Source organism: Carya illinoinensis, chromosome 3 (assembly GCF_018687715.1).
Source record: "Carya illinoinensis cultivar Pawnee chromosome 3, C.illinoinensisPawnee_v1, whole genome shotgun sequence".
In the NCBI taxonomy this organism is placed as follows: Eukaryota; Viridiplantae; Streptophyta; class Magnoliopsida; order Fagales; family Juglandaceae; genus Carya; species Carya illinoinensis.
Window position 1 is genome coordinate 10,551,332 of NC_056754.1, and position 17,090 is coordinate 10,568,421.

The window sequence follows — 17,090 nt, forward strand, 5'->3', positions numbered from 1 at the left end:
AACAACTCATGAATAATAAGATTGTTGGGGTCCATTCAAAGAGAGAGAGATGGCTCCAAACCAAACAAATGGGAGATAATTAAAGCCCACGATAGGATCCAACCCGGGCTTTTGTCTCCAAAACTAGACGAGAAAGTTTCGAGTCACTGTCCCTATGATATATAATTAAGAATTATCATAATCTCATGTTTGATTGCTATAAAATATAATCCATCATATACCAAGTAAGTATTAGAGATGTCCTCCAAATCATTCAAGAGATCTTTGATTGTTTTTTTTTTCCTCATTTTTTTCTCGACATCTGTGTAGAGTTCTCAATTTAATCTATTCATCATCTATTTTCTTATCATCATCTCATAATGTGAAATTAAATTATACCTTCACAACTAAAATATAATAATATGAATGCCCGTTTAGAATTATAGTGCATTTTTTTCTTTGATTCGGATAGGGAATGTTTTTCATTAGTGGAAATCTTTTCAGTTTCTAATTGTTACTTTGATACAAAATCTTCAAGTTTCCAATGCCACAAAATAGTTTGGTTCACTTGAAAAGTATAGAGTTCTGATTCATATTTTATTTAATAAATGTCTATTATCACGTATCTTATATTCTTAAAAATAACTAAAGTGACAACTTAATTTATATTTTCAATAAGAAGGAAATTCTATAGAGTTATTTAATAAAAAAAAAAAATCACTTTTGCTCCAAAAAACTATGATCAATATCTAGGGGATGAGATATCTTTTATTAAAAGATATTCACAACAATCAAATTATTAATTTCATAAAAGGAATATAACCATCTCCATTTCGTTTCCAAATAATAACATCTTTTTCTACAAAAAAAAAAAAAAAATTAAGAGTATTAATCGAATATAAAATATAAAGCGTTTTAATTAATTCACATGTAACAGTTTAAACACTCTTAAAACTAAAATGACTATTATTATACCATAGTTTGTATTAAATGAATATTCGTTATCTTCAAATGGAATAGATAAATCTTTTGGCTGGTTTTGGACTGGTTGGGGGTAGTGGACTGTTACGAAAATATTCTATTATTATTTGTTTTTTTATTATTATTACTTTTTATTTCTTATTATTTTATATTATTATTTTTTAATATTTAATATTTTATTATTATTTTTTAATTACTATTTATAAAATATCTAAAATTATTTTATTGTGCAAACGTAAGCTTAAGTACTCTCCAATCTTAACGCGTGGCAACTACCATTATTTGACAGTTGTCACCTTAATTACCACTATGTTGCCAGCCTACGGCGAGGCTCTCGTTCTGCCTAGTTACCTACCCTTCTTTTTATTGGTTGGGATCGTTTGGATGGGAGGATTTATAATAATTTATTTTTGCTGTAAAATATTCCGCTTAAATTATAGCTACTGTTTTAAGGGTGAGTCCGTTTCCAAAACGTCAACTTCGTCCAAATCATTTCATGACCAAAATGTCAATTTTTACTATCGTAAGTATTTTAAATTTATGTCTTTTAACTCGAATTCTTTACTTTAAAAATATAAAATATCAATTTGTATCAATTGGATTATTGTTTTGAAATGTGTAAGTATTGTATAATTTTTTTAAAAATAATATAATTTATTATTAAAAAATTAATTTTTTTTTTCATATAAATTCTATATTTATTTATATTTTTAAAAAAATTATATAATATTTATACACTTCATAATTATAAGTATCATTATTTACTTAAACAATATGAGTAAAATGTTAGAAATTCCCCCATCCCCCCACCCCCATTTTGATTCCCGATCTCTTCCGAGGGAAAAGATTATTCATTCAAGTGAGGAAATGATTGTAACACTGTAGTCCAAAAACAACACCACGCATTAATATCCTTCTAGTTTTTTAAAGACCACAAAGGATAAAATATATGTATTAATAAATAATTTAATTAACGGGATATTCAAAATCTCTTATATTATCACATTATATGACATATTGTAATAAATTTAGAATATAATTTGGATACAGTCCAAAACCATATAATAAGCATCCTTATCACGTACTCAAAGCCAAAACAATATTTAATTGGCCAGCCCGGACTAACATAATATGCCTTTTTGTCTGTTTTTTTGCCATTTTTAGGAAAAGAATTATGTTACATATCACGTTGACATGATAAATACTAAACTGAGGCTCGAGAATAAAAATAGCAAGAGCAAGAATATTGATTGAAAAATCGATGCATGTCTTACCTAACATCTTTATATCAATTATTAATTTGCATCCCTACTGTACATGGCCAATGACTTCTCAAGTTTCTTGAATGATACACTTACCAACTAAATTGGTCTATCGTCCTTTTCAAGTTTGATTTTTCTGCAAATTTATGGTCTTACTTGTTAGTACCCCACATATTAAGATGCCGTTTGGATTAAGAAATATTTTTAATCTATTTTATTTTATCTCATCTAATTATTATAATTTTTTTCAAATTTTCACATAAAATATAATAAAAAATTTAACTTTTTCAATTTTCAAAATAATAATAATAATATTAAAAAATAATATTTTATTTAACTTTCATCTAAAATCATCTTACTATCGAAACAATCTTTAAATAAAATAAAATAACCGAATCTATTTTAGTGAAACATTTTCTATTTAGTTGTCAGTTGGAACAAGCTCGAGATCATCGTCACTCACTAGGTTATAGAAGTTGTATTTTTCTTTTTAAGAATAATGTTATTCATATTTTAATCTTTATTATTTTCAGCATACGTTTCAAGTGTGTATATATATATGTCATTAAAATTGTTGATATAAAAATCTAGTTGAAATGTTATAGAATTGGGGATAATTATCTTTCATTTTTACTTTATTTATAAGGCATTTTGTCCTTTAACATTTGTCTAAAAATTTATTTAACACGTTTAACTTATAATAATATTTTTTCCCCTCCAAGATAAATTATCTAACTTTATTTTAAGGAGGCTTGTATAGGGTGGGGAAGGAGAGAGACCATCTCAATTACGAAGAAATAGAGTAATAATCAATAATTGCTTTCTCATTCTCATGTCTAGTTCAATCAAAACATCATCGGAGTCGGTGAACAACGGTGTCCATGGAGGCAAACGGGAAGAGATGTTTAAAAATTATGAGTTTCCATATATCTACTTTGAAAACTTCCCTTGTACGTGAAATGGGTCCTTGTTTCGAGGTCATGACATTCAAATATGGAATTTGAATGCGACGTTCAAGAGGAAAGAAAATCTGTAAAATCATACCGTTGCACCTACTGATTAACATTTATATAAATTCACATAAAATCAGCCCTGACGGATCTACAGAGGGCCGAGGACATGCACAGAGCTTTTATTTCCGGCACTTATTAAAACTTTTACAATATTAAACTTCGACACGTATAAAAATGTAATTCCCTATATATATATATAGTTCCATTTTCATGCGCGTGGCTGGCTTAACCAAAGTTGCCACAATAAAAGTAATTTTTGTGATTAAAATGGAATAAAAGTGGGATGATATTTCCATCCACACTGCAGTGAATAAAACTCGCCGCGGCAAAATGTTTATTGACATTCTTAATCTAGTGTTAGATAAGTCATTAACTCAATTAAACTTGGTTGTTGCGATCACAATATCTTTCAATTAACCAAACTATAAGAGGACATAAATTAGAGAATTATATATATGCACTAAGATTAACAGATATTACCAATAAATAAATGAATATATATATATATATATATGGACTTCTTTAATTTGGGGGCAGCTCATGAATAATTCAAACAGCTATCTAGAAGATTGCATCAGGGATTTGTGGTCCAAATTAATGTCATCTGCATGTGTTGAATAGTCCCATGCATCCGATCTGCGTTGCAAAACCCTGGGGTAGATGAGTATAGTTGGGGACGTTCTTTGTTACTAAATGCTTGCCATTAATTTACTGCTTCTTCTTCTTCCATCATTGTCTTAATTTGCAATAAACTCGAATATTCATGGCCTTCTTGGAGGGGGAAAAATAAAATCTATGTTCAACAGCACTAGAAGGAATTGGTCGGGAAACCATGGACCAGGTTCCCCTCATTGCAATTTGCAATCGGAACATGAGCCAAATTGTACGTAAAAGCTAGAATCTTTATCTGGAAGTTTAATAATTAATACAACTTCTACTTAATTGCCTAAATGACTGAATACATCTATCATTAACGATCTTTATCTTGATGCATGTGCAACATAATTCCGAGTTTAATAGGTGAGCTCCATGGAAAGATCATCAATCCGGATGATATATACAGTTGACTAATTTTCCCTATTCGAAATCTTTTATATTTCTATAATTACCACTTAATAACTCATGAAGTAGGACCATATCTAAATTTCATGCCTTGAGTAGTTTATGGACCAATTCAGTGAAGTCAATATAGAAAGAAAAATAAATATTGTTTTCCATCATGGATTTGATCATCACTAGTCACACTAAGGGCTCCTTTTAGATGAGATGAGATGGTTTTAGATGAAAATTGAAAGTTGAATAAAATATTATTAGAATATTATTTTTTAATATTATTATTATTTTGGGATTGGAAAATGTTGAATTGAGATTTGAAAAAGTTGAATTATTTATTATATTTTATATGAAAATTTGAAAAAGTTGTAATGATGAAATAAAATAAAATACTTTTTGAATCCAAGCTCTAACTGGTGTATTATATTTTATTATTTTTAGATAATAATCTTGACCTAAAAAATTGACTAATAAAGTTATAAGTGTGTCGTAATAATACTAATTATAACAAAATCAATATGATTAGTAGTATCATTCCTTTTTATACCGTGATTAATTATCATAATTAGTTGACAATTAGATTGGAGGATAAACTTATGTGGCACTATTATTGTGTTTGTTGATGCATTATTTTTTGATCCAAATCGAAACCCAATGATGTAAATGACTGACTGACGAGAGTGGCTTGGGCGGTGATACGGTGTCATTGTATTTATTCATGAAAGTAAATAATAAATGAAATATAAATTAGAAATATACACAGAGATATACATGGTTCGACATAAAATTTACATCTATGAGATGTTAGGGAGCAAATATACTATACTTGATGACTTATCTAACAACACTCTTTTTATGGTCTCACATATCTTCCAATATAATAGGAGTTAAAGACACTCTCGCCTAGAAGCTAAAGCCCTCGTCAAGGAGTTGATGGTGTATGTGGAAAAATCTCTTTTTTATGGAGTCCTCCAAGAAGTAGTAGATATCTTATCAATTTTATATCTCTTCACAATATTTCTTCTCAATTTGCGTATACTTCAACTTTCCTTGCATTACACTTCCCTTGACCTTGTCTTTTCCGATCTTCATCTTCTCCTTTCTATCATTGATGATGGTCACACGCTGATTGGGCTGGTTCTAGTTATTTTGTACCTCTCATTGTTCATGCATGCGACTTGCAGGATATCAGAATGTTGCGCATCCTTAGCTTAAAAGACAATTACTAACTTTGCGATCTAAAAAATATACAAATTAAAGACTGAAAATATCGAAAAGTCTTTTTTCCATGCTGATGATCATGAGGTGATTTGGTGCACATAATAGATTTCAACTTCATTTCTTGCATGTATGTCATTATGCTAATTAATGTAGCGTGCATGCATGGGAAGTACCACGCCCCCATTTGTACTCGATCGATCTGCTTATAAATAACCCAGAAGCCGTTTTCCGTTAATTAATTGAAGATGATCCATCATTCTCAAAAATAAAAACCAGCACAAATAAAAATTAACAAACAATGGGAGAGAAAAAAAAGATAAAAAAGAAAAGAAAAGGAGAAAGTAAGTCGCAAAGAAAGATAAATTTTCAGCAGTAATAGTATTAAGAATTTTGTAAATATTGATTCGTTGTATTTTTAAATTTGTTATTATAATCTCTCTAGCTAGTTTGATCAAATAGAAATACTCTAATCATAAAATAATTATACAAAAGTTTTCCTATAAATTAATGTAGTTTGTCAAATTATAAAGTTATTTTTATTATAAAATAGATCTAATGGATGACATAAAACCAATTATCAATTTGTGGAATTAATTCTGTAGATGACAGGGTGTTATCTTAAACCATGCAAATTGACATTGCATGCAGTAGATCTTGAATTATTTATCAGAATTCAACAGGGTGTTATTTTTTAGTGATTGATAGTTGGAAGATAGGCATACAAAATGTATCACTTTTGGATGAATCTTGATATAAAATGCAAAACTCCCAATAATAATCATAATTTAATGACGCAATATATAGTCCTCCCAATTATATATTACCATAATTAAATCTTTCAAAATGCGACTTCCAATTTACAGAACTGTAAATGCGACCGACCCGCAACTACAACTTAATTCCTGGTATAGGCCTTTCTATGTGAAGCTAGCTAGCTAGGCTATTATGCAATTTATATACCAATTAGGTGTAAGTTTAGCCGAATTAATTATGTAGAAAATCCAGATTGGTATGTGACACATTAAATATTTTGTATTTTTTTTTTTCTTTTGGTTGTTGTTCTCAACAGCTAACAATTGTACGTACGTACCTTACACTTATCATGATCAAATTTGGACTGTATATATGTTCGATCCCTAGCTCTTTAATACAGGATAAAATGCAATCTCAATCTTCAAAGATTCATGTATATAACTTTCAAAAAAGAAAAAAAAAAAAAAAGATTCATGTATATAGCTACGTACCCCACTTGTTTCTCAATTAGTTATGCTTTATGGATAGTAAAATGAGATCTGAATTTATTAACATGCCTAAAAGGATCACGCTGGTAATATGCTCATGGCTACGAGAATCCCGTATTTCCTGCTACAGCTTAACTTTCCATACATTCTCTCACAAAACTTCCTTGATCAAGCTATTGTTAATAGAACATAAACTTTTTTTAAGAAATTTTAGGAGACGAACACAAAACTTCTGAACAAATATAAGGCTATTAATTTAAGAGAAACTATTCAATTTGTATTATCCGTATAATATGGTACAAGGGATCTCAAATGATCGATTTATAATAATAATAATAATAATAGAAACTAAGAATATGGTATACTTTTTAAATGGTATCTTTCTCACTTTTATGTATTTTAGTTTTGTAAATTTTAATATTATATATATATATATGTATATGAGTAATGTTCAACATCTTCTATTTTATTATATATAATATGATATATTTATTACGATAATAAAAAATTATACAATAAAAAATCAAGTCGTAATTACACTTTTAAGAGCGATGACACGTTTTTCGGTTGGATGTTCTGGGTCGTCTGCACGGGTAGATCGAATTGGTTGCATTCACACCTAAGTATGGCTTCACCAAGACAGAGGACAACAAAAGTAGAACCATGCGCGCGTGTGCATCCGCGTGGAATTAGTGTAGGGCGGATATCACGAACCAAGGAGTCAGAACGCGGGCTCCACAATCCCCCCGAGTCTTCCCTCTTATTATATATCTTTCTTCTAATCAAAGAGAGCAGAATTAAAGAAGGGGCTTTGAGAAACTTGTGCATGGGAGGGAGAAGAAGCCATTAGAGATGGACGAGGTCACGAGAGTGTTGATTCAGTAGAGTTCTGGGGTTGGATTCGATCGAGGCTTAAAAAGTTTTTTTTTTTTTTTTTTTTTTTTTGTTCAGACGAATACAATAACAAAACCCTTTTGACTCTTTGGTTTCCGCTCTGTCTATCAGTCATTGTAAGTCAGCTCTCAACTCTTTTTTTTATTATATTTTTGTAACACAATTGTTTATTAGTTTTTATATGCATTTTCTGTCTTTTTTCTATTCCACAGATCCCAGAGAGCGAGCGAGAGAGAGAGAGAGAGAGAGAGGATCTGAAAATCTATTACATGGCTGCATAACAAGACCCCTCCTTGTCTTTTTGCTTGGCTCGCTGTCAAACTCATATCGTACCCTATTATCCGTACTGGGTTTGGTTTGCAACTTTGTATGCCATCTAACTCTATATCTTCTTCCATGCTATTTTTTCATTTCTGATCATAGATTCAGAGGTATCAGGAAGAGGAGAGAGAGAGAGAGAGAGTGGGGTTGGAAACTTGGAAAGTTGGAAGGTGTTTGGGGGTCAACAGCGTCTTTTTGTTTAGATTTGGTATCATGGCGATGAAAAGTCAGATATAGTGTGGATGTGAAATAAGCTTTTAACCTTTTTGTGTTTGTCTTCTTCTTTCTCCGACTTCAAGCCCTTCTCGATTTTCTACTTTCTGGGCCGCGTCCTTTACTGACAAATAATAAGTCAATATGATCCGAAAATAGGTGGAAACCTAGGGTTTATTTTCATCCCTGTTTCCCAGAGATTTTCTGCTGTGAATATGCATGTGTGTGTGCGAGAGAGCCGAGAGACGTGAGTGCTGGAGATTAGGAAGGGAAAAAAATAAGGGTTTTCCTCGTCTTGTTCTTCTTTCTTTCTTTCTTTCTTTTTTTTTTATATCTCAAATCGATTTTCTAGAGAGAGAGAGAGAGAGGGATTGAGTCATGCGAGGGCGTTGACAATGAAACAGCGTTTTTGTTTCTGTTTCTGCTGAGATTTTATAATTGTCAGTCTTAGCTCATCTGCGATAAGGCCAAAAAATATAAGGGAAAAAAAAAAAAAACCTAGGCACACCCATGTGAAAGTGATAGTGACTATGCCTTAATAACCTGTGGAGGAAGTGTTGGAAAGATATAGGTAGAGAGACAGAAACACCGAGGGTTTATTCTCTCTTTCTTTTTCTTTGTGATGGGCCCTGAGGGTTTGATCAGCGGTGCTAGTGGCGGTAGTAGTGGTGGAGGGGTTGCAAGAGTTGTGGCTGATATTGCTCCACACCGCATTGCTCAGCCACCCCTTCTCACTCCTATTCCCAGGTCAATGCACAGTTCCTCTCTCTCCGTCGTATGCCTCATCTCCCTCTCCCTCTCCCTCGTCTGCATCATTTCCCTCCCCCTCAGTGGACATTATTCTTCTCGATTCATGTTTTACTTGTTTATATTTCTTTTATTTTCTGCTTATTCTTCTTGTTCTTAATATTTGTATACTTATGGTATTTTTGTGCAGCCAAGGAAAATGGAGGGTCATGGGGAGATGGGTCTAATTGGGGAAAAAATTGATACTGGTTTGATGGTGAGGATGCGGGATGATGAGTATGAGAGCAGGTCAGGGAGTGATAATGTTGAAGGCGCATCAGGTGATGATCTGGACGCAGGTGATGACCAACGGCCGAAGAAGAAGAAGTACCATAGACACACACCACATCAAATTCAAGAGCTTGAAGTGTATGATTTTTCATCTGTATGCATTGCTATTCGAGTTCTTAGTTCAATATGATTAGGTGTTTGATGGTAGGTTTTTTTTTGGTTTTAGTTTTTTCAAGGAATGCCCCCATCCTGATGAGAAACAAAGATTGGAACTAAGCAGGAGGCTTCGCTTGGAAACCAAGCAAGTCAAATTTTGGTTTCAAAATAGGCGAACCCAAATGAAGGTATATTGGTATCTCGCTTTTAATCTATACTATTGTGTAGTTTTTGTCCAATGTATTGTGTATCACTAATTTACGGAAATGAAATTTGTTAATTTGAATCAGACCCAATTGGAACGACATGAAAACCTGATGCTTAAACAAGACAATGATAAGCTTAAAGCTGAGAATGATATAATGCGTGGTGCTATGGCAAACCCAATATGCAACAACTGTGGTGGTCCCGCCATTCCAGGCCAAATATCATTTGAGGAGCACCAACTTAGGATTGAGAATGCTCGATTGAAGGACGAATTAAACCGTATATGTGCTTTGGCAAATAAATTTTTGGGGAGGCCTCTCTTGTCCTTGCCTGCTCCCATCTCTCTCCCAAGCTCAAACTCGGGATTGGAGCTTGCTGTAGGAAGAAATGGGATTGGTGGTTTAAGCTCTATAGGCACGTCGTTGCACATGGGACTTGATCTGGGTGATGGGGTTTTGAGTACTTCTTCTGCAATGCCTCTAATTAAGCCTCCTATGGGCTTGATGGGCAATGAAGCTCCAGTTGATAGATCAATGTTTATAGATCTTGCTTTGTTGGCTATGGATGAATTAATTAAGATGGCCCAGACAGATAGTCCCCTTTGGATCAAAAGCTTGGATGGAGGGAAGGAAACACTGAACTATGAGGAGTACAAACGGACTTTTTCTCCTTCTATTGGCTCAAAACCCGCTGGTTTTGTAACTGAGGCTACAAGGGATACTGGGATGGTAATAATCAACAGCTTGGCACTTGTGGAGACATTGATGGACACGGTATGCTCTCTAACCCTTTGTGTCTACATGGAGCCTTCAGTGATTATATTGGAATAGTTTGCCGACTGAATGAATTTTCTTCTTGTTTTGTTGCAATAGCAACATATAAATGAACTTTTACTATAGGAAGAAATTAATTTCTTTTTCAGAATTGTATGGTTCAGGCTGAAAATGGATTGGAGCTAGAAGTACTAAAATCAAGCAAGTCTTGACGTTTAAGACTAAGTATTGCTTTTATTTGCTTTTCTTTCAAATAGGGTCGGTGGAAAGATATGTTTCCGTGCACGGTTGCTAGAGCTGCCACAATTGAATGGATTACAACTGGCACAGCTGGAATCAGAAATGGAGCTCTACAAGTGGTATGTTTCTCATCTGTTCATTTTTTTCTCTCTCATGCTGCTGAACTGGAACTCATTAAGATCTTACCTTATAGATGCATGCTGAGCTTCAAGTTCTTTCACCATTGGTCTCTGTTCGTCAATTGAAGTTCCTCCGGTTTTGCAAGCAGCAGGCAGAGGGTGTCTGGGCTGTGGTTGATGTTTCTCTGGACATTAGCCAAGAAGGTACAAATGTACAACCTTTTGTGAACTGTAGGAAGCTTCCTTCTGGCGTTGTTGTGCAAGATCTGCCCAATGGTTACTCCAAGGTAATTTTAAATGTAGATTATTTATTTATTATGTTGTTACATGCATTCTTCTGTTTTCTGTTGTTTATTGTGCTTTACCATGTTGGTGTATTATCCCTTATGTGAAGTGAGTGAGATTACTAAAACGATTCCATTTATAGGATTTAGTGGGCACTTCATCAAGGTGGAACTATCCGGCACTTGGACTCTCCTTCCCAACCCACCTTGACTTGTGCTTTTCAGGGATTCATTTTTGTTAACTAATTAAAATTTTGCCAGCTTTGATGGTTATGCTCTTTATGAAATATAGAGGGTTTGCCTACGAATCTGAACCTTTTTTAGTATTTTACCGAGGAAGATGCTTGCTCAGTATGATTATTTTATAGTATTCAAACTTCAATGCTGAGATTTTTTTTTTCCAATGCTCAGATCTCTCGTGGTCTTTACTTAATTAGTATACTGCTATTCTTAGAGATGATCAAAACTGGGGCACTAATCAAAGTTTAATATTAGCTTAAGCCACATATGTTTTTTTAACATTTTGAATATATGATATTTATCATCTATATGTGCAGGTAACCTTGGAACTTTCATTCTTTCTCCTATAAACAATATATTTGATGCTTCTATTCCACTCTGTGTTATATTTATTCCCATGAGGCTGTGACCTGGATCTAGTCTTATATTGTTGTATATTGAAGCCCACGCAGTGTAATAGTGGCTTTCATTATCTTAATAAACTTGTAACGTCCTTTTTAACAATTAATATAATTCCATTAAGCCTTGTGAAGGTTTTAGGATGCCTAGAATTTTGTATTGTCTAGGAAGTAGTTTCTCCTTATCTTGCTGAGATTGCTGCTTGGTTTTTGACTTTTCCCTTCATCGTTAGTGTATACCTTTATATTGCAATATTAATCTATGATTGTCTTGGATTTCATTTCAATCCTCAAGATATTTATCATATTTACTCAACTTTTTTTTTAACATATTTCCTTCCCTTTACGTTACCTCCTTCACTCACATAGCCAGATCTTTTTGGTTAACATTTCTTCTAGTTTGAGATTATATTGTTGTTTTTGCTTAAAAATGCAATTCTATGGGTCTATTTGGTAAGTTCAAAACACTGGCCAGTATAGAGCATCATCTGGTTGGCAAACATGGCAGGAACAAAGTCAAAGTTGGTACTCAAGTTTCTTAATTTAGATGGCATACGTTTATTCTTTCTATGGACTATAGGCCTTCCAGCCCTTGTTGCTATGAAAAAGGGCCACGGATTAAGGGTGCAGCTAGTTCAGTAGTTTGTCACTGAAGTTCTAGTTTTGGCGACAACCTTCGTCTAGTTTAAGCAATGAGTAAAATATTATCTTCACCATCCTACCCAGGTTCCCCATCTTCCTTAATACCTTCTGTTATATATAATACTTTTACCGAAATACCTGTAGTTGGAAAAGAATGTAATCATACCTGTTAAAAGAACCTGTTCCCCAAGGCTAACTGAAGAGACAACACGATCTTACATGTTTTGGAGTAATATATCCACCTTGATGATTTGTTCTGAAAGTTTATTAATTGTTTTCTGTTGAGAGAAATGTATTCTATTGACCTTGTGTTTGTTTTGTGAGCAAATGGGTTCTGATGCATGGTAGACACATGAAAATGTAGATTACCTGGATAGAACATTCAGAATATGATGAGAGTTGTATCCACCAACTCTACCGGTCATTTATTAGTGCTGGCATGGGTTTTGGTGCGCAGAGGTGGGTTGCCACCCTCCAAAGGCAGTGTGAGTTCCTGGCAATCCTAATGTCATCTAGCATTCCTAATGAAGATCAGACAGGTCTCTTTTTGCTACCCCTGATTGTTCTTTACAGATAAGTTTAGTTTAGTTGCACATTCTGATACATGCCACTCTTCAGCGGTGATTAGTTCAGCTGGTAGGAGCAGCATGTTAAAGCTGGCACAGCGCATGACTGATAACTTTTGTTCTGGGGTTTGTGCTTCAACGGCTCGCAATTGGACTAGTCTACATGTTGGAAATGTCGGTGAAGACGTGAGGGTCATGACCAGGAAGAATCTGGATGACCCTGGTGAGCCTCATGGGATTGTGTTGAGTGCTGCAACTTCTGTTTGGATGCCTGTAGCACAGTCAAGACTCTTTGATTTCTTGCGAGATGACCGGTTGAGGAGTGAGTGGGACATTTTATCCACTGGCAGGCCAATACAAGAGATGGTCCATATTGCCAAAGGCCATAAACAAGGCAACTGTGTTTCTCTCCTACGTGGTAGTGTGAGTGCTCTTTTTCTACACGTGATCTAAAATAATCAGCATGGCTTAGTAATTTGGATAATTACAATTTCTCCTAATCATTTACATATTTACATTCCTTTCTACTCTCCTGCATGCCCTATGTATTTGTGCGACTTTGCAGCCAACAAATGCAAATGAGAACAACATGCTGATACTGCAAGAGACATGGTCAGATGCCTCCGGTTCAGTGGTTGTTTATGCACCAGTTGACATACCATCTATAAATGTGGTGATGGGGGGTGGAGATTCTGCCTATGTGGCTCTATTACCATCGGGATTTGCAATTCTTCCTGACGAGCCATCTAGCTATGGCAGGCCCCACAACTGCAATAGGACAATGATCAAATCAGGAGATAATGGCACTGATGGAGGTGGATGTTTACTCACAGTTGGATTTCAGATTTTACTGGATAGCCAGCCAACTGCCAAGCTAACTGTGGAGTCGGTTGAGACAGTGAACAATCTCATCTCCTGCACAATTCAGAAGATTAAAGCAGCTCTTAAAGTAACCTAATTGTGATGATTGGTTAGCATGCTGTTTAATTTGTCTTTTTCTTCTATGAAAAGCAAAATTTCGTGTATGAAGAAATGTAGGGAATAGAAAATTGATACTAAAGGAAGAGAAGGTTGAGATTAAAATTCTCTCGAGGGTTTCGAGTCAAGAACGAACCACAGCGGGGGGAATTTTGCTGTCTGACTAGCAAGATGACTTTTGGTTTTTCTGCTTGGGGCTAAAAAAACATAGCGAGTTGGGAACGGTGGTTCGGGCATTGACTCTATGGATCCATTAGATTTCTCTTTTTGTCAAATCTGTTTGTTGTTACTAATTCATCTATAGAGGTAAAAAGAGTTTGATAGTGGAGTAAAGAGTATCGTTCACTGGTTGCCTTGCTTTTTGTTCTCACTTCCCTCGAATCATATTAATGTTTGAATCAAAAGTTTTCAGATGTTTAACATTAGAATGCCCATCTGATTGAAATGTACTCTGTATGTGCACCGCTACAATTAGAAGTGCCGCTCAGCTTTAGAAATGAGTCCAAAAGGTTTATAAAAAAAGGAGAATGCATGTATTTTGTGAAAATCTTCCGAAACCCAGTAATCTAACATGGTTAGGTGCCATGAGCATTTACACCTCCCATGTTAAACTCCTACTGTACTGTTGAATCTATTATGGTGGAGCGAGAGAGAGAGAGTAGCTGTGGATGAAAGAATAGTCTGATTCATGGGTTCTTCCTTCATGCGTATTCATTAAATCTAATAGTTGACAGGAAATCATCGTGGAACGAACGTTATCACTATATATATTTGTATTGTAACCATTGTTTGGTTTTCTCCTTGACATGCTGAAGCATTAATACCCTGATGGCTGACGGGCAAAAAGTTGTTCAGAAATCACTATCCATCCGTAGAATGTACGTGAGTTGTGAACTCAAACCCAGAAAGTCAAAAAATTTGATGCTAAATGCTTCAACGTCAAGGTTTCTCGTATGAGCGGGGATTTACGCATTCCTTGTTGCGAAGTCAATTGCAAATTAATTGGCTTTGCCATTCAAATCGCTCTAAGATTGTCAATCTTGAGAAAGAAAACAACGCGACCACACACCCCCCCCCCCCCCCCCCCCCCCCCAAAACACAAAATAAAAGGGAAAAAAACTGATATTGAGTGTAAGATATTTGCAGTCGTAGTTGTGCAAGCGGCATGCAGTCGCTTTAAAAAAATGAATTAATATGGACCCACATGAAAAAAAATTAACTTTTTAATCGTAGATCCCACTCTTTTTCAAAGCGATTGCGCGACGTTTGCAATTTCACGACTATATATAACATTGCTCAATATAAATATTGGTCTTTGTTGTGGTCTATGAAGCAATGAAAACAATTAAATGCATTTCTTTGTTGGTAACGCTGCAAATTAATCATTTATGAGGAGTTTGCTAATTAGGTTGAGATTAGGTAGATTTGCCATTAAGCTTTTTAACAGCGTATGATACGACCGATAGAAATCGTGCTGCCAACATTTTACCCACGATCGATTTAATGTAAACAAATGGGCAGTTATTGGTGCAGCTTCCAACTAATCGCATCTAAAGAGGAACCATTTGGATCATACACACTATAAGAAATTTAATTTTTAGGGACGAAATTTTTTAGAGATGAAATTAATTTCGTTCCTAAAAATACTTTTCTGATACGAAGTCTCAAAACATGGAAAATCTTATAAATCCGTTCGAACTAAAACATAGTAGTTCGAACTGGAGATTCTGAGACAAATTAGGTCGTCTCCAAAAATCTATACCGTTCGAACTAATGAAATTTAATTCGAATAGAAAATTAATTAATTTGAATGCAATATTATTTGTTCGAATGAGTATTAACGTGTTCGAACGGTATTATTTAATTGAAAAGATATATTGTTAAAATTGTAAGAATACATATTTTTTCTATTAATTTTTTTTATCATTTCCAAAGTAAATAAAAAGTTCTATATATTATATATTATGATTTACAATGAATTAAAATATTTAAAAATTCATAAATTAATTTTATGTAATTAATTGAAAAATATTTTAGTTAACTAAATATTAATTTAAAGATAGTGTCATTTTTTCAATTATCGTGAACACTAAGTATAATGAGAAGAAAATATAATTAACAATAAAGAGGCTAGCAAACACTAAAAATAAAAACTATGCTGCATTAGTTACATTCCAAAATGAGTTAGACGTTCTATACAACATAAAAAAAGTAAAAAAATTACTAACAATATTTATTTATTAGATAAATCAAAATCCTCCTATAAAGTTTGCAAGCGTCCTTCTAAGTCCTTAAGCTTCTCCATCATGGGCTGAATGAAGTCCCTCAATAAAATGTTGCGGTGCTACGCCAATATAGTTCGTACCTCATCCGGAGGAGCCCCAGCAGGGTGTCTCTCAATAGGGGCAGCAGTAGTAGAAGCTGGATCAGTAGGCGGAGGCTGATCCTGTAGGACTGCATGAGTCTTCGGCAAGTGACCCTTGCTCTTACTGAATGTGATCTTGTTAACGGGCCCCATCTGTGGCGACCTCCGCTTAGTCAAAGTCATTGTAACCCCTAAATGGAGTAAGAGGTTAGATATCAAAAGCACAAATGGTAGACTACATCTACCCGAATAGCGTGACTCTGTGCGAATGCGGAGGAAGAAATATAATGCCAGATCAATCGACTCCCCCTGTGCTAACCGTAACAAAAATCTGGCCAACTCGATCCCGAAATCAGTCTTGTGTTTTTTCGGATCAATGTTATACCCGACAATCAAATTAAGCATTCTGAAAAATGCTATACAGTCGGCCTATCGGATCACTTTACTGCCATCATATGGAGGAGCCTCAGGGTCTCACACTAGGTCACGAACCTGATTGTCTGTGAGACCATCATCATGTACCTCATCACTGCTCTCACTATCATCCGAGCTAGCATCCAGCTCTGCGGTCTGTACATCCGACGCTGGCGATGAGGATGCGACTGTTGTGTCCTCTCCAGATGGTGCAGTTGCTGCTCTCGCTGCTGCTACTGCAGGATAGGCACCTGGCTCTCGCCGCAAATTTAGAAACTCAGCAATAACGCGGGGAGAGAATATAATACTCTCTCCGGACTACTAAGTTATAGCATAGAGCATCACCAGACTGCTCACCCATGGCACGGTAAAACTCACCAACCATCTCAGGATATGTTGTGCCCCTCTGTCGACAGATCGGGGTCCATCCACGATCGGTAATGATGTCATGTATGCTTCGCCCCTCCCAAGTGAGGTCACGGAAGTCACCTAGAATGATCTCCCGCTCAACTA

General features: G+C 34.8%; 1 protein-coding gene across 4 annotated transcripts; it reads left to right on the forward strand.

The window, feature by feature from the left end:
- The first annotated feature begins 7,477 nt into the window (after window positions 1-7,477).
- Window positions 7,478-14,148, forward strand: LOC122303211 (homeobox-leucine zipper protein ANTHOCYANINLESS 2-like). 4 transcript variants are annotated; one of them, XM_043114859.1, is made up of 10 exons: window positions 7,480-7,760; window positions 7,857-8,011; window positions 9,116-9,333; window positions 9,422-9,539; window positions 9,642-10,331; window positions 10,589-10,690; window positions 10,765-10,977; window positions 12,619-12,793; window positions 12,873-13,243; window positions 13,386-14,148. In XM_043114859.1, the coding sequence occupies exons 3-10, from the start codon at window positions 9,125-9,127 to the stop codon at window positions 13,776-13,778; spliced, it is 2,271 nt and encodes a 756-aa protein (XP_042970793.1). In that variant the 5' UTR covers window positions 7,480-7,760; window positions 7,857-8,011; window positions 9,116-9,124; the 3' UTR covers window positions 13,779-14,148. The 4 variants fall into 4 exon arrangements, with proteins under 4 accessions (XP_042970795.1, XP_042970793.1, XP_042970792.1 ...); XM_043114861.1 differs by lacking the exon at window positions 7,857-8,011 and having other exon boundaries at window positions 7,478-7,760; XM_043114858.1 differs by lacking the exons at window positions 7,480-7,760; window positions 7,857-8,011 and adding an exon at window positions 8,049-8,953.
- The last annotated feature ends 2,942 nt before the right edge of the window (window positions 14,149-17,090 follow it).